The sequence below is a fragment of the Phalaenopsis equestris genome, unplaced genomic scaffold, assembly GCF_001263595.1.
Source record: "Phalaenopsis equestris unplaced genomic scaffold, ASM126359v1 Scaffold000002, whole genome shotgun sequence".
Classification (NCBI taxonomy): Eukaryota; Viridiplantae; Streptophyta; class Magnoliopsida; order Asparagales; family Orchidaceae; genus Phalaenopsis; species Phalaenopsis equestris.
This window is the reverse complement of record NW_018164444.1, coordinates 19,498,510-19,521,729: the sequence shown is the minus strand read 5'-3', so window position 1 is coordinate 19,521,729 and position 23,220 is coordinate 19,498,510. Positions and strand designations below refer to the sequence as shown.

At 32.5% G+C, this 23,220-nt stretch overlaps 2 protein-coding genes across 8 annotated transcripts in view; one reads left to right on the top strand and one right to left on the bottom strand.

Moving 5' to 3' along the window:
- Window positions 1-16,501, top strand: part of LOC110018090 (histone-lysine N-methyltransferase ATXR2) — a 49,761-nt gene extending 33,260 nt beyond the window's left edge. For 3 of the 7 annotated variants that reach the window (XM_020715324.1, XM_020715321.1, XM_020715326.1), the window contains exons 13-15: window positions 3,111-3,187; window positions 8,055-8,111; window positions 8,477-8,749. In XM_020715324.1, the coding sequence (XP_020570983.1) occupies window positions 3,111-3,187; window positions 8,055-8,111; window positions 8,477-8,599 (257 nt within the window). In that variant the 3' untranslated portion in view covers window positions 8,600-8,749. Of the gene's footprint in view, window positions 1-2,765; window positions 2,885-3,110; window positions 3,188-7,798; window positions 7,925-8,054; window positions 8,112-8,476; window positions 8,750-15,889; window positions 15,967-16,225 lie in introns of those variants that run through there. The other 4 variants (XM_020715322.1, XM_020715323.1, XM_020715325.1 and 1 more) reach the window with 4 other exon arrangements.
- Window positions 15,792-20,055, bottom strand: LOC110018092 (cyclin-U1-1-like). Its single transcript, XM_020715328.1, has 2 exons — window positions 19,687-20,055; window positions 15,792-16,100 (listed from the first exon to the last, which is right to left on the bottom strand). Exons 1-2 carry the CDS (start codon window positions 20,025-20,027, stop codon window positions 15,902-15,904), a joined length of 540 nt encoding a protein of 179 aa, XP_020570987.1. The 5' UTR covers window positions 20,028-20,055; the 3' UTR covers window positions 15,792-15,901.
- Window positions 20,056-23,220: the final 3,165 nt, after the last annotated feature.

Genomic DNA, 23,220 nt, shown 5'->3' with positions numbered 1-23,220 from the left:
CAACAGAAACTAGGAATTCTACTCTAAATTTCATGTAGAAGAAAGATAAAATAAATTAAGCATGTAAGGCAACTGGTAGATTCTACTACTCAATCAGATTCACTTTTAATGTTACCAATGACTTGTACTATATGTTTATATTTGAAGCAGATGCTAACTTTAGACCTGATTTTACCCTACCTACAATGCATGAATTAAAAACTTGGATACCCAGGGATGAAATTGCTGAAATTAATAAGATGTTAGAAGAGTATAAGAATGCATTAAATATATGTGATCGATTATATCAGATAGTTTGACAGATGGAAAATAAATGTACTTTAATTATTTTTTTTTTGTTAATAGTCAAGCTTGATGTGGATGTTTCTGATGCTATAAAGAGTGATAAGTTATTATTTATTTAGATGACGTTATTGAGGAGGTAGAGGAGAAAATATGGTGCAAATTATAACAGATAATGGGTCAAATTATATGAATGCGGGTAAAAATGTAATGAAATGAAGACAACTTATCTATTGGACACCTTGTACAGTGTATTGTATTCATCTCATTTTATAAGATGTTGGAAAGTTGAAAATTCACGAAAGCATAATTGCAAAAGCAAAGAAGTTGTTAATTTCATTTATATGTGCACACATGGTTCTTGGTTTGGTGAGATCTCTTACAAAGGAGAGGGAACTGGTTCGTTTTGTCATCACACGGTTTGTTATTGTATATTTGGCTCTTCAAAGCCTTTACAAATAGAAAAAACCACTTCAAGCAACGTTTTCCTTAGAAGTTAGGTGTTCTAGTCAATAGACTGAGCAGACAGGAGATATTGAAACTGGACTTGTTATTTTGTTCAATCCATATTTTTGTGGTCATCGTGGTGATTGTATCTCTTATAAATATTCTAAGAGAGGTTGACTCAAAAGAAAGGTCAATCATAGGCTATATTTATGAGTTAATGGATTTTGCAAAAAAATAACGACTTTTAATTGTGGGCTTAATAAAAAGAACTATGTACCTATTTGGAGGAAAATTGTTGCAAGATGAGAAGTAGGGGTGTATATTATTTGGTCAAAACCGAAAAACCGAATTGAATCTATCAAGTTTGCTTGGTTTGGTTCGGTTTCAAAATTTGATTAATTTTTTCTGTTTTTAAAACTTTAATATTAGGTTTTCGGTTTGGTTTTAATTTTCATTTAATTGAACAAACCAAAAAACCAAAATTCTATTAAAAAAATTTATTATATTTTAATTTCAAGTGGAATAAACAAAAACAAATCAAAAAATTTATTATATGTAATATTTGATTGAACTAAATAGAGGATTCATGAAATCAAATCGATTTTATGTGAATAAAATATGTGATTTGTAATGCTTGTTATTAGCTAAATTTTAAGTAAACAATTAAATTTCATTTTTTTCATAACCAAACTGTTTAAATCGAATTAAATTTTGGTTGGTCGGTTCTGTTTTTATCTAAATTTAGATTGGTTCAGTTTTTGGATTATGGATTTTGATTATAATTGGTTTGAACAATTTTAAAGTCGATCCATTCTAATTGACTGAATGCTCACCCCTAATGAAAAGACCGACTTCATTAAATATTACATGCGGTTGATTATTTATTAAACTCCCAATTTTATTTTGAAGATAATATTTGTAATGATGAAGAGGTGAAGCAAGGGTGAATCACTTGTCTGGAAAGAATGTTAGATTATGAAGATCGTCTCAGAGCGGATATTCAACTAGACTTGTATGATAACTTCAGAAGAGATTTTGGGAGTAGAGTTATCACGAACTTAAAGAAGTTAAGATTTTCTACTGATTATGTATGAGATTTAATGGAAAAACACCTAGTTAACAAATTTTGTTATTTGAGTTCTTTGCATCGTCTGCAATTCTTTGAGTTGAGAAAGAAATTGGAGCAATTTTGAATCGGTAATAACTTTTTACTTTGTTAAAGTGTTATTATTTGTTTTCATATCACTTTTTAAAAATGATATTTTTTTTATCTTAGATTCATACTAAGAAGAGGAACATATTGGAGCACTAGGGGTTGAACACTCTAGTGTATCTAAGATATAATACTAGATTGAAGGGGAAAAATATAAAAAGAAAATAAAGCTTTGATCCAATATTAGTAAAGGACATATACTCTAAAGATGAGTGAATTGTTGAGAAAGAATATCTAGTGCTTCCACAAGAACCTTCTTGGGTGAATGAAGAACATGTATTTGATGTTGATATAATCGGTAATGTGTCCATAATTAATGCAAATGAATAATCACAAAATCATATACAAGGAAAAATGATATTTTTATAACATATTTTTATAGAAAAGAAGTTGAATGAAAAAATTACTTTTAATTGTCCTTTACATAATTATATATTCTTATAAAAAAAAAAGATTATATATATTTACGAATGACTTTAATAAAGTGGACAATGAATGTAGATAACATGAAGGACCTAGTTGTGATTTTGATATATCTATTGGTGAAGAAGCAAAAGTTATTGTGGATGATCTTGAAGAATGAAAAATATTCAATGATTGAGATCAATTGAGCACAACTAGTTTATTTTCTTGACTCAAACATTGTTATTTATTTTTATATGTTTGTTTTTTATATTATTGATTTATATCAAAATCTTGAAGATTTTAGTTTTAGAAGACTTGTTTTGAAATCGAACTAGTATAATTTTTTATTTTCATCTCTAAATAGTTATATGCTTTTTATTTGTTTTATATTGGTGGCTTACGCTTTGTCCCATAACAGCTAAAATACCCCGCCCAACGCCCCTACCTTTTAAAATATTAATATGGTGGCTACATAAGTACATTTGCCTCTTATTATATGCGGAAGCATCATTACTGGTTCTATGATGCTTTAGAGAGGTACTTTATGTCCCCAAATATCTAGATTGGATTTCACACAATTGATTTTTGCGATGTGTAATGCTTTTGCTCTAAACGCTAAATTAAACTTATTCTAATGCTGAGATTAAAAGTATTAAAGAAAAAAAAAATTTTCCCCTTTTTTAAATTTACCTTTTAGTTCTTATCAAATATGGATAACCTATTTAAACGCTATTCTAATTGTTTCCACTTACATTTCTAGCAGGCACTGCATTCTTCCCCATACAGAGTTGCATGAATCATTCTTGCTGTCCAAATGCTAAAGCATTCAAAAGGGACGAGGTAAGTAATTGCCTTCAAGGCTATTTGATTTTCATCTTTTCTTGTTCCATGTGTCTCATGCAGGAACTTTATGCGGTATCAAAACAGTTACCTGAATTCAATGATCTAATTTATATGCCTTGATTTTGCCTTTATATTGCATGAATCTGAGTGATGGATAGTTAGAAATCATTGACCTTTAAGTTTTGTATAGCATGCAATGCTAAGATGGAGATGTAGAAAAATTAGAAAAGATAAATTAAAGATTGATTATATTAGATGAATAGTTGAAGTGATATCTATTAAGGACAAGGTAGCTAAAAAAGAACGCGATTGATTTGGAGATGCATAAAGAAGCTAGAAAACACTATTAAATTGATATATAAAATTAGCGTTGAAGAATTTATAAGGAAAAGGGTGTAGCTCTATGGTAATAGGAATAGAACATATTCAAAATGATTTGCAAAGAACATGTTTAACATCTTAGGCAACTCAACAGGAAAGACGAACAATGGGGAATCATAAAGTCATTCCCAAATTTTTAGGATGGTTAATGGCGATGGTATTATGCTTTGTTTCTTTATGAAACTTTAGCATTGTGATTTTGCTTTATAATTGGTCTATAAGATTACCCTATGGGCAACAAAATATTTGTTTCTCATATCTTTTAGAGCATAAATATATTTTTGAAGTGCACACCTTTTCGAACATGAATATGACAGTTTTGAAATACAATTTGAAGTGTTGTTTTAGAACTTGGACTTGCCATTAAATTGGTTAAGACTATTATTTCATGATCCAACTTTTAGATTGGTTGATGTCATTGATAAATGATGACTTAATAAATATATCTTTTATGTAAAAAAAACTAGAAATTGGTGAAAATTTATTTAAAAACATTTGCTTCACAAAAAGTGGAAGACTCTAATTATGGGAATCAAATTTATGGACGAGTCTATTAAATTATCAATTGAATTTACAAAAAAAAAAAAAATAACAAACACATGCATAATCCTCTTACAACAAAATACCAAGTATAATTTAACTACTTAAATAAATAATATTAAGCAAGTTAAAGAGTAAAATTTATTGCAATCTCAGTTAAGTGTTATAATTTGTCTCTTAAAGTGCAAGTGGTTGAAGCAAAGTTTGAAAGAGAACGATGGTGGTGAATGCACGATCATAAGATCATAAGGTGGTAGGGAGAAGATTGATCGGGGTATTGTAATATTCTTTTACATGCATGTTCACTAGAAGTGACAATGGTGAATATGAAATGTGGGAGGCAAAGGAGTGAACGGAGAGGGAGAAATTAAAGTGACGAACGAGGGACTCGCCTTAATCCATACGAGTTAAACATAGACAAAGGGAGAGAGCGGGAGAAGAAGTTATTAGAGAGAGAGATAGGGAGATTGGAAAGGAGACATCTCTTGAGCTCAAAAGAATGGGTAGGAGAGCGTGAGAGAGCAATTGACGAGAGGGAAGATGAGCACAAGTGGAGCAAAATAATGAGATGTTCGGCTTTTGCGATGTCGTTGTGCAAGTAACTCAAGAACGAACGGCAGAGCAAGAAATCAAAGTGAGTGTGAGTAGCGACTAGACCGACACATGAGACTAGAGTGAAGCGAACTCATGCGAGTTGTAGGTGACAGGATCAAGTACTGGTAATAGGGGGGCTTGGTCATGCATGTGGATCAGAAACATGCTCAGAATTAAGAGTAGGAGACAAAAATATCATTATTTGTGTTGCTCGCTAGCAGGAGAGCTGACACAAGCTCAAGTGGACCAACATGTTTGAATAGGTACGGATGACAAAGATGGGAGTCACGCGAGTTAAACCTTCTCTATGTCGAGTAAGAGCATATTGTTCTACTTAAACATAAGTTTTAAGGTAAATAAATACTAAATAGATGCATTTATGTTTAAATGACTATTTTAATGAAAGTAATAAGAAGAAAATAAAAAATAGTATATTTTTAAAGGTTATGTTAAATAGTATAAAATTTTTAAATGTTAACTTGGAGAATTTAAAGGCTAATAATGATTTATACTAGTCAATAATAATAATAATAATAATAATAATAAAATTATTAAATTTATTCTCCATTTAAATTTATTCTCCATATCATATATAAGTTAGTTAATTAAAATTTTAATTTATATTCTCTAAATATGATAATAAGATAAATTTTAAATTCGTTGGTGATTAAATGGTGAAAAAATATAAATTAAGAATGTTAGAATAATAATAATAATCTTGGCTATGACATAAAATATAGATTAACTAATGTGATTTATATACATATATAATAGTGAGATAAAATATTTACCTTCATAAAATTTTATTATTATATTATAAAAATTTATAAATTAATAATGATACTATTTAAAGAAATAGTTTAGATGATTTAAAATAAATTCATAATGTGTATTTATGTGTGTGTGTGTGTGTCTGTTGTGTGTGTGTTTAAATAAACAAAGGTTAATCAAAGATTAAACAAAGAAAATCAAATGCAAGTGATAATTATTAAAATAATCAAATTAAAAATTTCTCCACAATCAAAGTTAATTAGAAGTTTCAATTATAAATAACTATAGATTATCGAATTAAATAATACAGACAATTATGAAAAATAAAAAATAAATATATTAAAAAAGGAAAATAGTAATGAGTAGATTAAATTATAATTGAGATAAAATAAATTGGCAACAATATTTTACACTTTTGATTGTAGGTATTAATTTTAAATGATTTATTTAGAGGAGAAATTCAATTGAAGAAAATTTTTGAAAATTCAAGAATGTAAATATTAAAATTTTAAATTAAATATTTTCTTAGAAACAGTGAATTAAGGGATAAAATATTTGAAGGCTACATAATAAGGTAAATACTTATTACCATGGATATTAATTTAAACATATATAGAAAAAGAATGATATTTAATGTAATTAAAATAATATATTAATTATTTAATTTACTAAGTATGTTTTATATCTTTATTTAAAATTAAATTTACTTAGTTATGAGAGCAAAATAGAATAAAGAGAAAATTTTATCAAGAAAAAGATGAAGTACAAATCTTATGTTTACGTGTATGTTAAATTACAAGTTAATTTTTACAAGTTCAAAGACAAAGCAAGTCGTCTGATACGATGTGGGTACTTTATTAATTACAGTAATATTATTTCTTCTGAACTGAATGTGTAAAATGGCATGGATATTTAAATCAAATTTTAGTACATATTTTATCATTATTCATTTTACATATAGATTTACATTTTAATACACACACGTAAACATAAAACTTGTACTTCATTTGTTTCTTCATAAAATAAATGTCATGTTTTCACTTATTAGATATATAGATTTATATATGAAAATATTATATGATATGAAAATAAAAATGTGATGAATTCTAGAATGCTTGTATGTATACATTGACTGATAAAATTTACTCATTTATGGTACTACTTGAGGATACTAAGATATTTGTATATATAAATTGAAAAAGAACATTGATATCAATGTATATTTATTAGTATAATTTAAACGGTGCTCCTGAAATGGCTTTGAATTTTATGACTCTTCTTCAATGATTATAATTGAATAATAAACTGCTATTACTGTAGTTTACATATATCAGTATTCTTTAAGATATTGATAATTAACTATTACAAAATAACATTTTTCAGGTTAAATTTTGGATCATAAAATGAGTGATAGATGAAAAATATATATATCTATATATATAAATGACATAACCAAGCTAGAGAAAAATAATTTTTTTCACAACTGGTTTTTCCTTTAAATTAACTTAAACTAATTTTGTTTATGGCCCTTTCGATCTATTTAAATGATAAATTTTTAGTTGTAGGAATTGAAATGTAGATAAATTTTTCCATGCCCATGAAAATTCTAAGCCTCCGGATCATGTCGTGACAGGTGTAGAGGCTGAGAATGATGAAGGTAGAAACAAAACCTTTGTTATCTGACAGCATGAGGATTACAGAAGCATAAGTATGTAAGAAGATCAGTTACGATTCATTTAGCAAAGTCGAGGTGGTCAAACAGTGAATTGCCGTGCCCTAATCAGCCATTTAGATTTAAAAGGAAATAATGAACTGGTTCGACTAGTTTGATCTAGTTCACCGGAAAACAGTATTGGACCAGTTGAAGTGAGTTTAGTGATAATTTAGAGTTATAATCAATCCGAACTTGCCAAGCTACTCACTGTTGAACCTGCTTGTTAAATATATTTAAAAGCATTGCTTTCAAGAGCTACACTAATATCATAATACATGCAGGAAATCGTATGATTCACCCTAAAGCAGGCACTTTGTCCTTTAGAAAATAAAGTGTTCCTAAGCTCTGTTATTGATTGAATGTCAGAATCATGTATTATGTTATATGATTAACCATTGTATTTTTTTTTTCATGCTGCATTGCAAAAATCTTATAAGTATGCTTAATGTATGTATTTTTTGCTCGATAAAAGACAAATATTTTGGCCTCTTTAACTTATTATGACTCGTTTAGTTGTTACTGCATATGTTATTTAGTTAATTATATATATCTGCCACAATTGTCTAAAACAGTCCTAGAGATCTAAAATTTACTGATGTTGCATCTAGGGAGACAATTTCATTCAACAAATTGCCCGTTTTGAGAACCAGTACTGTTCTGGAGATTGTGCATCCAACCCTGAATTTTCATCTGTTTGCAATATTGCCTCGTAAAATTGACTTTCAACTTCTTTGTTAGGGTTTTGATCTAGTACTAGTTTCATCCGCCTCCAGTTAGATCCTCTTTTTATGTCGAATGGGCTGAATTGTTGCTACCTGAATTCTATGTTTCTTAATCCATGTTTGATATTATTTCGTACTGCAGGACAGGGATGGGCAAGCAGTAATAATTGCAGTCAGCCCAATCTCAATTGGAGAAGAGGTATTATTTTCCATCATTTTATTTAAATATCAACTACACGAATCTCTTATTTATGACAGACTTTCAGCATGGTTGTAGATTACCTTTTAGGAATATTTACATACATCTCATGCTTATATATTTGCTTATCTAACACTCAAACTTCAATTTTTACATATATTTACAATCTTACCTGCGCATGGAAAGGTGTATTGCACTTTTTAAAAATTAAAATGGTGGTACTTTTATAGGACTTGAAAGATTTGGGTGTTATAAATGTAAAAAAAAATAAAGTTTAGGTGTTGGATATGTAAATACATAGGAATAGGGTGGTTACGTATGTGATTTCCCGGATTTTATCTAACAAAATAACACTTTTTGTTCAGATTACTATTTCATACATTGATGAGGACCTTCCGTATGAGGAGAGACAAGCTCTACTGGCTGATTATGGCTTCAAATGCAGCTGCCGAAAGTGCAGAAAGGAGCAATTATTTCGACAGCAGTAACGGTAACCTCGGTTTGACTCTTTTTAGTTTATAAGTTTCGGAGAGTATGACGAAAGGACTTTAAATAATTTATTTTTTTACTGATTTGTTGAGTATATATATTCTGAAATCATGTCTTAATTTTAAACCCTGAATTTGCATTTATTTTCATGCAGCTGTCAGTTTTTCAGAGTTTTTTTTTTTCTCCTTTTTATTTTCTTTTCCCAGTTTATTCTTTCAGCCTCTGATGTTCTCTCTTATCTGTCCTTGGACACTTCTTTCGCTTGGGTATCGTCAAATTTTTTTTGTTTATTATATTGCTATATAAATGTTCAAAATTAAATGAACTAACAGATATGTGTATTTACATGTAATGCTATTTAATCATTAAGACTAAGAATTGATAATTTTATTGTTCTCTCTAAGCTAGATTTCAGTGTTGTAATAGATAGTAGTTTTTGAGAGAGACTTGGATAACGAAGAAGTTGTTATATGCCCTAATCCTCCTTTGTAAAAGAAAGACTTAGGTTTCATGAGATGTAGCAGTGAGGTGTATGGTGAGAAGTGTTGAGTTGTAACCTCAAGCCGTATTTTTTCTCTCGTCCCGTGCTATTGAAATATCCCCCCCGTGGATGTAGATTGATGTTGTAAGAATTTCTATCATTGCACATTATTTTCGCATAACAATAGATTTGGGTTCGTGATCAGAGCGAAATTCGGCATTGATGCATGCAAATTTGGCGTGTTGTCGGAGTTATTTGTAGCACGTGATCTGACTTTCTTTGTTTGTGATGGTTCTGGCGTGAAACGGGTTTTGGCCGGAGTCTGGTGGAGCTTCCCTTGTCTATGCTGAGCGGCATGCTGGAGAAGAAAGTTTTTGATTTTTTTTTTTAAAAAAAAAGAAAAGTTCTGCTTGGTTTGCGGGAAAAATATTACATCAGGACTCCTGACGTAGAGCTACGATCGGATTGGAATATTCGGTTGTGTTACGGGAATATTCCATCTGCGTTATTTGTAAAAATGATGTGTTATTTGAGTATTATATGGTGTTATTCGATTATTTTGCGGTATTATTGAAATATTTCATCGTGTTACTTGATTTGGGGCTGAAATGTTATTGGAATATTCCCCCGTATTACTTGATTTGGGGTTGTGTTATTCCAATAACATAGTGGAAATTGAAATAACACGGGGAATATGTCGAATAACATAGCCCCAAATCAAGTAACGCAGGGGAATATTCCAATAACACCGCAAAATTCCAATAACACGGGGAATATTCCAATAACACCGCAAAATAATTGAATAACACCATATAATACTCTAATTGTCAATATTTTGAGCAAATAGGCTCTTTTTTTTAGGTTGAATCCTTTTCCTTTGCTTTCATTCCAATAAATAATAGTTTGTACAATCTATTTTAGGTACATAATATTCAGTATAATCTAAATTAAGTAACTTAATTAATACATATTCATAATCTAAATATTCAACTAAAAGGAAAGAATCCGCGCAAATATAATATTTCCTTCTTTGCAGCATTGCAAAGAAGGAAACTCTTTATTTTGTCTGATTTTATTTATTCTTGATTGATATTCCCCTCAAATTGATGCTGATTGATCAAGAAGCATCAATTTGCTGACAAAAAACTGATGACGCTGTCGAGAAAGAGCCTTAGTAAATATATCAGCCGTTTGAAGATCAGAAGTGATATGAAGAAGAGATAGAAAGATCAGAAGTGATATGAAGAAGAGATATAACACCCTCCTCATAGGCTTCTCGAATGGAATGACAGTTCACTTAATGTGTTTTGTGCGCTCATGAAAGACGAGATTAGCAGCAATCTGGATAGCACTAGTATTATCTGCATAAAGAGGAGTAGACTCAAGCTGAGGAAAACGAAGCTCAGCCAGCACGCCACGGAGCCATATGATCTCATAACAAGCAGACGACATAGCGCAATATTTTGATTCGGTAAATGACTTAGACACTCGATTTTGTTTCTTGCTCTTCCAAGAGATTAAAGAGTTGTCGAGAAACATGCACCATCCAGTAATGGATCAACGTGTATCAGAACAACCAGCCCAATCAACATCACTATAGGCTGTTAAGGTGATAGCAGACTCTGCAGAAAAGAACAAACCATGATGAGAAGTACCTTTCAAATATTGAATAATACGTTGAACTGCAGCTAAATGAAGATGTGTAGGTGCTTGCATAAATTGATTTACTTGTTGCACAACAAATGAAATATCAGGACGCGTAAAAGTCAGATAATTGAGACCGTCAACCAGTTGTCTATATAGAGATGGTTCAGATAGAAAGTCACCATCATTCTGTTGATATTTGACATTTACTTCCAAATGAGTATCAGTGGAGCGACCATCTTAAAGACCAGTCAAAGCAATGCTCCATTCGTACAGTTGTGCTGATAAAGAAAAATACCAGCGACAGAAGAGTGAATCTCGAGTCTTAAGAAATAAGTTAATGACCCTAAATCTTTCATATGAAAAGTATGCTGAAGACGTTTTTGTGGCTGAGACATCAATTAATTGTTAGATCCTGTAATGACAATATCATCAACATATACTAATAACAAAACAATTCTCTTGTCAGTCTTGCAAATAAATAACGATGAATCATACTAACTTTGAATAAAAGATAAGCTAAGAAGGGTATTGCGAAACTTTTCAAATCAGGCCCTTGGAGCCTGTTTCAAACCGTATATGGATCGTTTGAGCTTACAAACATCATGTGAAGTTGTAGAAAACAAGCCTGGAGGAGTCATATAGACATCTTCTTTGAGATCTCCATGTAAGAATGCATTCTTAACATTCATCTGCTTTAAAAACCAACCTTTAGATGCAACAATAGATAACACCAGTCGAACAATTATCATCTTAGCCACATGTGCAAATGTTTCATCATAATCAATCCTGTATTTAATTTTGTCTTATATCTGTCAATAGAGCCATCAGATCGGAGTTTAAGAGAATAAACACATTTACAACCAATGGGTTTAACACCTGTAGGACATTAAACAATATCCAAAGTGTGATTGTCTTGAAGTGTCTGAAGTTCCTCTTTCATGTCTTTGACCAAACAAGTTTGTTTAGCTGTCTGAAAGTAAGAGGTAGGAACAGTAGTATTAGTTAAAATTATAGAATATCCATATCTATCTGGAGGAAGGATACGCCAGGTTGATCGTCGAATAATTATTGGAGCAATTTCTGGATCAGGGTCGGGGAGGATTGAAGGTAAAGGGGGCAGGCGTCGTGTGTAGACAATGTCTGGCTTGAACCGTTTATCAGTAGAAGAATTATCAAATTGTGGAAGTATAACTGTATCTGGTGTGGACACATGATGCTGAAAGTAATAATCATGTTCAAAGAAAATCACATTTCGAGAAATATGTCATCGACTATTAATCGAATCATAACACACAAAACATTTATGATTAGGACTGTACCTCATAAAGGCATATTGTACTGACTAAGCTGTCAATTTTTGACGTTCATGTGCAGGTAGATGAACAAAGAAAACACATCCGAAAGTATGTAGCATATGATAATTAGGGTATTTATCAAAAATTCGATAGTAGGGAGACTCATACTTCAATTGTTGAGATGATAAATAATTAATTAGATAAATTGCAGTAGATAAAATTTCAGTCCAAAATTTAGCTGGAATAGAAGATTCTATCAGTAATGTGCGCACGGTATCCAATAGATGCCGATTTTTTTCGTTCAACAACTTCATTTGTTGCGGTGTATAGGGACATGAACGTTGTGAAACAATCCCTTTGTTATGGAGAAATGCTTGAAACTCATGAGACATGTATTCACCAACATTGTCAGACCGTAAGGTTTTAATGCGAGCGGAGAACTGAGTTTCAACATATGCTAAAAATGTTTGGAATATAGTAAATACTTCTATTTTGGAATATAAAAAATGTATCTAAGTAAATCAATTGTCATCATCAATAAATGTCACAAAATATTTATATTGAACATGTGAAATAACTGGTGTAATTCCCCAAACATCACTATGAATAATGTCAAAATATTTGTTGGCACGACTGGCTGAAATAGAAAAAGGTAATATCTTACTTTTAATAAGTTTACAAACAGAACAATCAACTACTAAACTCTTATTTGTAGAATAAAAAACATCATTTTTACGTAAATGCTTCAACACCATATCATTTGGATGACTTAGTCTTTTATGTCAGATATTCGTCTTATTCTCAACAACTGAAGATGCTAATGAAATATTCTGAGGAACAGTAAATTGTAATGGAAACAGTCTGTCCACTTTCACTTTCTTCGCTATCACCTTCCCGACACCTGATCCTGCACAATACAACCATCACGAGAAAAATAACGTGCACAATACAACCATCACGAGAAAAATATACTTCACAGTTATTATCCACAATTTGACCAACAGAGAGTAAGTTAGTAGGGAGAATAGGAGAAACGAAGACATGTTTGAAGGATGAGTTAATATCACCAACTGTCGTAATTAGAATATTATTTCTATTAGCAACTTGAATATGTTGAGTATCAGTGTACGGTCGTTGGTTATGCAATAACTCAGCTGTGCTAGTCATATGATTTGTGACGCCTGAATTAACAAATCAAGAAGAAGTAACCGAAGAAATAGTTTTACCTTTCCCGTGAAGGTCGAGAACAGAAAAGGCAAAGAGAATCACCTGTTGAACCATATAGGGTGTGACAGTTGATTGATTATTGTTGGCAACTGTAGAAGTCGAGACAGGATTGTGAGTGTTGGATATCGTGGCATGAAGTGCTTATGGTTTGCGATTTTGGGGTCGTGTTGGGCACTCTGTGAGAGTATGTCCCTTTTGCTTACAATAAGTACATACATTATTTTCACAATTCCGTGCAATATGACCAAATTTCTTACAGCTGTAGCACTGCACCGGCCCCTTCCCTTTGGTCTTAGCAGCATATGTCATATTAATTATTTCTGATGATTCACCTGTTATATTGATAATAGCTTGTGTCACCAATCTTTGTTCTTCGCGTAGTAATTGCCCAAAACAAACATTCAAACACGGAATCGGATCTCTGTTCAGCAACCCAACTCGAGCAGTTTCAAATTCAGGTCTCAGTTTCACTAAAAACTGATCACGACGACTTTCTTCATGAATAGCTTGAAGACTAGCTAAGTTCTCGTTTGACACTTTAGCATAAATAATACTAGTATATTCGTTTCATAAATTTAAAAAGCCAGAATAATATTATTCAGTTGAAAGATTACCCTGACTATAATTACTCATGTTAAGTTCCAATTGGAAGTGTTTCGCAGAATTATCTTGATTATAAACGCGCTTCAAGTATTCCCATATTTCTTTAGTTGTGCCAAAGGATCGTAAATTGTTCACCATATGAGCCTCAATAAATCCCAAGATCCAACAAACAATCCGAGCATCATTTAATCCTTTGCTTCTCATTGACCAAGATCTTTTGCCTCAGTAGGAGCTGAGGAAGACCCATCAATATGACCCCAAAGCTCCTTCCCTTTTAAGAACATTTCGAGCTGAAATTCCCATGCAGCATTATTTTTTCCTATAAATCTGATAGCTAAGATTTCAGAAGACATTTTAAATAGATTGATCGTCGATCGAAATCAACTAAAAATCCAAGATAAATAAAATTCAAATCGTTGATCTAAATCAACGTGAAAGGCTAGATCGAGCGAGGCGAAGCTTGAAGCAGTCGCGATCGTGCCGATCGAACGGAGTGGATTGCGGCAGGAGCAAACGAGCGGATGAGTGGATCACGACAGAACTCGGAGAGACGATTTAGAACGAGCGACGATCGCGGCAAAACTTGGAGTGGACAAGCGGATCGCGGCAGAACGAGCGGAAAAGGCAGAACTCGGAGCGAACGAGAAGATCGCGGCAGAACTCAAATAGAGCGATTGTAGCGGCAGAACTCAAGAAGATGTCGCAGAACTCAATCAGAGCCGCAGAACGCAGCAGCAAAACTTAAGAAGATGTCGCTCAAGAAGATGTTGCACTAGAGGTCCGCTCAAGAAGATGCCGCAGAATGCGGCACCAGAGGTCATATCGAAGGGAGTCGATCGGCTTGAAGCAGCGGCAGAACTCAAACAAAGCGGAAGAAAATGCCGCATAACTCAAAGACAAGAATGAGCGCTCCGGTGATGAAGCAGTCGAAGATGCCGGTCAAAGATAACAAAAGCTAAAATTTCAAGGATTCAGACCGATTAAAGGTCTTATACCATGTCAATATTTGGAGCAAATAGACTCTTTTTAACACATCATTTTTACAAATAACGCAGATGGAATGTTCTCGTAACACAATCGAATATTTCAATCCGAACGTAGCTTTACGTTAGGAGTCCTGATGTAATATTTTTTTTTGGTTTGCGTGGGAGCCAGCAGAGGTGGTTTGATCTGCTCGGTTTGAGGCATTGCCACAAGGAAAGCTTTGCAGGGAATCTGTTATTTACATCACAAATAATATTCCATATTATTTTTAGGACAAAAATGCACAATTAGGAAATGGTACGTTGAACTTACCAAGTGGATTACAAGAGGCCAATGCTCTATTTGATTAACTTAAGATTTTAAAAAAATTAAAAAAAAAAATTCCATCCCTTCTGTAGAAAAGAGAGCAAATTTTAGAGAGCAACTTCTAAGCTAACGAAGTTCACGCATTTAAACTTCTGCACAATCATGAGGTAAAACCATGAAGCTGACCTTCTCTTCATTATGAAGAACAATTTTGACATCATTCCGGAATGAAACCCAAAAAAAAAATAATAATAATAATTATAAGAATAAGAATAATAATATTAATAATAATAAATAAACTCACATTAATTTTCCAGGCAGAGCCCATTCAACGTACGACACCTTATAAATCAAAATTAAGATGCAGATTTAAAACTACATAATACTATTACACCCTAACCTCTCATATAGATAGTAAGTACCATTATTCCATGAGATTGATGAATGAAAATAAGAAAGATTTATATATATATATTTTTATAAATTGAATTCTTGCATTTAAATCACTTAAGGAAGAAAAGGATGCATTACACTTTTTAAGGGTAATTAATAGTTATATATTTGATGTGATATGAAACATTTGGGTGTTATAAATGTAAAAAAAAAAGGGAAAAATAAAAATTTAGATTTTAGACATACTGACATGTATGTAAATGCCCCAAAAACAATTTATTATTGTTTTCAATACTGAAACATTTCAGGCAACGGCAGAGGAATTAATAGCTCTAACAGTTGGTATGATTCAGGCCAACATATATTTATACATAAGAGTGGATCTGCCTTGAGCCTTCCAGCTTTGCCAACATCTCCCTCTCCAAATAAGAGACATAACTTCCGAACTCCTGCAAGCTCACATTGACATTGAAATCCAATAAAAAGAGCAGCTCCAGTTCCAGATTATTCAGCTCCGCATTACTCACGCCTCCGACCTTAGCATAGAATGCATTGCTTTGTGCCCTGCAAGTATATATATATATATGGAATATCAAGATGTAAATCATCATTCTTCAATATTTATTTAGATTTTGATCACTAACATCAAAGTTTAATAAATTCTAAGATTGCTGATTCATAAATTACAGGTATTATTTATTTTTCTTTGATGGCCATCAGAAGAGATGGATCAAGATTTCAGGACATGGAGGACTGCAAATTACTAGGTAAAAAAGAACTCTGAATTGTTGTTGATCTTATAGTTTGTTTTGATGAATGTGATAGATGAATTTTATGAATAAAATAGGTTTTAGAATTTAAAGGATATTTGGTTTGTTGCATCACCATGGTAATGCAATAGGAATGCAGGGATGTTTAAAGGTTTGATGTTTAGTTGAATGAAAAAAATATATATATCGTGAGAGTTTGAGGTATTTAAAACTAATCTTTTAGTTTAGTTTTTAAATTTAAAACTTGTTTGGTTTGATTGATTTTCAAATATATCGCAGAAGTTGTCGTTGTCATTATTGTCACTTCCATTGTCCACCTCTTACTGTCTGTCACTATTGGTCGCCATCACTGGCTCAATAAACCACCAATCGTTGCCCGTGGTTGTGGCCTATCTCCACCACTGCCCATTGCCGCCCACCTTCCGCAAAGTTGGTTGTCACTAGCCACCGCCATTAGCTCACATCTATCACCTTCATCATCAGGGTTTAAACCAAACATAAAAATTACAATGACAAATATTTGTACCAAACGCCTACAAAAATATTTCAAATACACTATATTTTAATTAAATTGCATTCATTTTACTTATGGGTGTTGATGCACCATTAAGAAATTTTTCTCTGACATGAATCTCGAGGTATTTTTTTAGTACAAAATATTCCATATTCAAATTCAAGTTCGTTCGGGGTCTCTATTTTAGCAAGTTCATAATGAAATTGATTGTCTCGACAAGATGAACTCGATGATAACATAATTGGTTCAATATGAGTCCAATTAAGCCCAGATCAAGCCATTAAGCATATTTGAAGGGTTTGGATCATCAATTGAATGATCAAATGAATCTCAAATTTGACATATTCATAGTCAAATCGAGCGCCTCGATAAGAGAAATCCAACCAGCCCATGATCACTCAATTTCAAGGTCTTGATGGCACTCAAATCACTAAAAAAAACCTTTGGTCGTTCGATCAAGTGGTTAGGAAAGTTATTTACCAAAAGACCAAAATGTCTTATCCCATAGGTTATATAAATAAACCTCTTATCTTTACTTGAAGGGAGAAGGGGAAGAGGAGGAATTTCAAAGCCTATTCTGGACTGATAACCCGATGATTACTTCAAGTCTTTATAGTCGCTGACAACCGCCCACCACCACCTTTGCTCTCTGTCATCGGTGACCCTTGCTTGCTAACGTCATATTTCATATATGGTTATAACATATAACGTCATATTGAAGACTCAGCGGTAATTTTTGGCCTCTGTAGCCGCCGACCATAATCGATCACCGTCTGTCGACTACTGCGACAACCGCCAACTGCCTCTGCTCTTTGGCATTGATGACATGTGCTTACTAATGTCATATCCCAAATATGGTTGTATTGTATAACGTTGAAGACCTGACAATAACTTCTTAATTTCATAGTGGTCGACCACATTCGACCTCTATTTGTCACCTACCATCGACCACCATCAGTCGTTAGTGACCTCTACTTGCTAGTGACATATCCCAAATATAGATGTAACGTATAACATTGTATTGAAAACCCGATGATAACTTTCGGTCTCCGTAACCACCGATCATCTTCAACTATCGTTTGTTGGTTGTTATCGACCATCGTCGGGCACCCCTGCTCATTATCATCGATGACCTCAGCTTGCTAATGGTGTATCTCAAATTTTGGTTGTAACATATAATGATATATTGAAGACCCAACGATAACTTATGACCTATATAGCAGTCGACCGCCACCTATCATCCACCATTGACCAACTTCGGTCACCCTTGCTCGCCGCTGTCAATGACTCATAATTGCTAACTTTGTATCCCCAATATGATTGTAAACGACATCATATTGAAGATCCAACGATAACTTTTGGCCTCTGCAAACCGACTACTGTTGACCATTACCCATCGGTCACTGTCGACCATTGCTCGCAGCCCCAATTCGCCACCATAAGCGGCCACTATTTGCTAATGTTGTATATCAAATCTAACTGTAATGCATAATGTTGTATTAAAGACCTCTTGATAATTTCGATCTCCATAAAAATCGATCTACATCGTCACTTTATTCCAACCACCTGCGACCATTGCTTATGACCATAGCAGTCAAAATTTGGTGATTGTTCCTAAAAACTGTATTTTGTGTACATGTTATATTCAAATAAGTGTTGTCTCTGAAGTAAAATTATACTCTTGTCTAGAGAAAAAGGATTGAATCATTAATTACAGTCTTTGTGGCCTAGTCTTTGTGGCCTATTATTATTTGTTACAACTTTCAACTAGATGATCTGTGACCAACTAATAAAATTGCAGTTTTTAATCATGACCTATGTGGCTAACTAGTGCTATTGTAGTCATCAACCATGATATTTATGGCCAACTAATGTTATTACAATATTCAACTACAGTCTTTGTGACCAACTGACGAGATTGTAGTCACCCAATATAGCCTTTGTGGCCAATTACTTCCTGTGTAGCAACCAATTACAGTTTTTATCGTCAATTAATTGGCTTATGTAGCCAACTACTAGTGTTATAGCTTCCTACTATGACCGCTATAACCAACTAACACTATTGCAATAACCAACTACAGCATCTGTGGCCAACTAATTTTATTGTAGTCACCAACTATAGCCTCTATGACAAACTATTACTGTTATATCTTACAACTACGACCTATATAGCTAATTTATGTTATTGTAATCACAAATTACAGCATACGTGACTAATCAATACTGTTACAGCTTCTGACCACAATCTTTTTAGCCAACTACTATATGTGCATCAACCAACTACGACCTTTGTTATCGACTATTACCGTTACAGCTACTGCTGTTGTAGCCACTTACTACAGCTTTCATAATCAAATACATTTGTTGTGGCCCAATTAAGACTGATATAGATGAACTACAATTATATATTTATATTAATCAATGTTGTAATTTTATTTTTTCTAATTCAGAAGAAGAGTGAATCTATGTACGTACATTTACATACTAAATTATTTTAACTAGGTTAGACTCATGTTTTTTTTTTCCTTTTTCAGGTTTTTCCACGCAAAAATTATGATGTCTCATCCTACTAATTTTCTATTATTTATGTGTCTGTTGTATATTATCTTCATGCAATACTAAGACGTTAAATTTTCACTCTATCATCATGAATTATTTGACACGCAATCGATATCATATAATTCCTTGCACAAAATTGTTAATAGTGAAATCAATTTTAAAACTAATTAAACTCAATTCCTATATATAATTCTCATAAAGTAAATCATTATTAATAACCCTTTAATATCCATTCGAGCTTCCTAAGCAAAATAAAAAAAATTAAAAAAAAAACAATTATTTAATAAAGAGAGAAGGGGAAACTCACATGACATCGAAGAACTTGGAGGCGACCAGTACACTGGTGAGCATAAGCCGATGGACATTAAGCGAACCGACGAGGAAGTCCGGCCGGCGGTGGACCGCCCGGTCGACGTAGACGAACCCAACCACAAAGCAAGCCGGGCTGCAAAGGGCGTAGCTATGGATTCTCTCCATATACTTCTCTATGCTTATTCCCGGCCGCCTCAGCCCTCTGAACGCCGCCACTCCCCCTTCTTTTCCGCCGCCCTCCTCCGCCGCCGCCGTCGCCGCCGCTACAATATCGTTCCGCTCCACCAGCTTTTCCAGAGCGTTCGCCACCGCACTCACCGCCTGCTGCGCGCTCATCTCCGCCGCGGCGGCCGTCAGCTCTCCCCATCCTTATATATATAGCAGTGAATTTATGTATTATATTCGTTATAAAGTAAATTTTAAATTTTATTTCAGTAAAATTTTGTTGAGAAAATTAATGAATTTTTTTTTCCATGAAATTTTTAAGAATCTGACTTTGAATTAACTAAATTGTTAGTTAGCAATCCCTTGTTTCAATATTATTTGTTATAAGATAAATAATATAAAATTTAATTGATTATTTGTATTAGGGCTGCCTAAACGGGACGTTGTTCATGAACAGTGCGTGTTCGGCTCATTAAGAAGTTTATGTTTGATTCGTTCGTTAGGTTAACAAGCCAAACACGAACATCTTTTCTGTGCTCGATATATAAATGAGTCGAACAAAAATAAAGATTTTCGCTTTCTTGTTCCGGTCGCTTTGACTCGAAATATGCTCATTAATTATATATATATAATCCGCAAAAGCTGAAGTTTGAGTGGATAGGGCTTCCCGGGAAGTGTAAGGGTAGGAATGCAGGAAACAAATTCGCTTGAAATATCTTTATTTTTTTATGATTGAGGCATTTAAAACATACCACATGATTCGAATCTTATGAATTTACATATCTAACCTCTAACCATTCATATTTACATGCATCTCATGTACATTATTACATCACATCAAAAATACTCTAATCACTATCTTTTGTTAAAATGATTTTCATGCATAAATTTATAACACCAAAATATTGGATATGCGCGAATATATAAGAATTATGCGGCATGTTTGTAAAGTTCTCTTGATTTTGCATGAGCGATTAAAATAGGAAATTTGCTTACGTGCTACACAATTTCTATGTTCTCATATATCTAATATATAAACTTTAATTTCTACATACATAACACCTTAGAAAAGTGCATTCTACTTTTAGAAGTTAAAATAGCGGTATTGTTATGTGATATGAAATATTTTTATGGTATAAATATAAAAATATATAGTTTAGTGGTTGGATATGTAAATACTTTGGATTTGGGTGGTATGGAGTAAATGCCCCATAAAAGCATTATAATGTGCATAAGCCTCTTTAAATTCTTATAATATAGAGAGAGAGAGAGAGAGAGAGAGAGAGAGAGAGATCGGTTAATATACCTTTATATTAGTTATTTGCAATTATGTCCCTGACCTCCACCAACAAATAATGCGTAATGTTAGGGCACAAAATATCATTATTTTGAATCTTGCATAATCTAGCAAGAGAGATTATCACTCCCTCCATGTCATATTTTTGCATCTTTTCTTGCTCTCCCATTTTTCAGTTGATGTTGTTGTTATTGGTATCTTCATTTTCATCATCGTTAATGATGTCTTAATGATACAAATATCAACCCTCCCCAAAAAAAAATGTTTTTTTTTTGTTATTTAGGGATAATTATATACATTCCACATGAAACATTGATATTTACAAATTAACCACCAAGGTGAAATTTTTTTTTTTAACAATCGAATCAATGTATTTATGCGTGCCACGATCAAACATTGAGAATTTGATAAAAATAAAAAATATGAGGTGGGGTTTTACCATGAATTTTGATATTTGAGTGAGAATTTGAAAAATGGATGAAAGAGGGTGGTTGATTTGTAAATAGGATGTTTCGGATGCTTTGTACGTAATTGCCCCTTTTATTTATTATACTCGGAAAGTGCCGCCCAACCTTCACCAAGAAAACTTTTACTAGCCTTTGTGACCAATGGACACAATTATAGCTTCCAAGTATGACTTGTGTGGCTAACTTACGCATTGCAGTCACAACCACAACCTCTATGGTCAACTGATGTTATTATTGCATCCAACTAAGACCATTGTGGTTAACTAACACTATTAGAGTCTCCAACAATGACCTCTGTAGCTAACTGATGTTATTACAACTTTCAACTATAGCCTCTGTGGTTATTTGACATTATTGCAATCTCCAACTATGACCACCATGGCTAATTGACATTACTACAATATTTAAATGTAACATTTATGACTAACTGATGTTATTACAGTCATCAGCTACAGCTTATATGGTCGAATAACACTATTACAACTTCCAAATACGACTTTTGTGGCTAATTATCACTATTACAACCATCATCTACAACCTTTGTGGCCAACTACCGCCATTACAGCCACCGACTATACTTCATGATCAACTACATTTATTGTATGCCTAAATTATATCTAAACTATTATTATACATATGTGATTATCATCATTTGTAATTCCATCTTCACTAACTCAGGAAAAGAGTAAGTCTATGTACATACAATTGCATGTTGAATTACTTTGATTGGGCTAAGCCCTTTTATTTTTTTTTCATTTTCAGGGTTTTACTAAGTAAAAAATATTGGAGTCTCCTCTTGCTACTTTTTAATTATATGTGTGTGTAATAGATTTTTGTGCAATGCTAAAACATTAAATTATCATTCTACCACTGTAACAAACCTTATAAATCTTATTTTATGAGTATTATATTAGTAATAGGTGAATAATTTACATTGTAAGTTACAATGATACTATATTTAACAATCATCAATGCTTATTGACACTATCTAGTTACTCAAACTCATTTTAGATTTTACAAAGCAAGTAAGTGCTTATCTAACTCTAATCTAATAGATAAAATGCACGTACATTACAAAAAAGTACACGAAAGAAATGAAGACTACTATTATCAAAAAAATAACATAAAAAGAACTGGGGCAATAAATCCAATTAATATTAAAAAAAATGCAATTTTAATTAGTTTATAGATATTTTCATGATCTTTTGTAGGTAGCACATAATATTAAATTAAAACTTGGAGACCCATAAGAACTTTGAGTTTGATAAACTCATATGAACATCATCTGTGCATTCATAGAGATCATTAACAAATGACATAATATACTTTTCCATAAGATTTTTTATCGACCAAATATAAATAATGTTTGTTGAAAAGGATTAATTTTTGAAGAAATTCTACCGATCCGTGTATTTGTGTCAGTAGATCCCTATTTTCCATTTCAATGTACACTAAGACACCAATCTCCAAACTATTAGCAAGTTTAAATAACTTATCAATAGAAAATAAAAATATAAAATCATGAATATAATTGAATATTTAATTCATTTACAATTATTTTCAAAACTTCAACATTACGAATTAAAAACAAAAGTAGAAA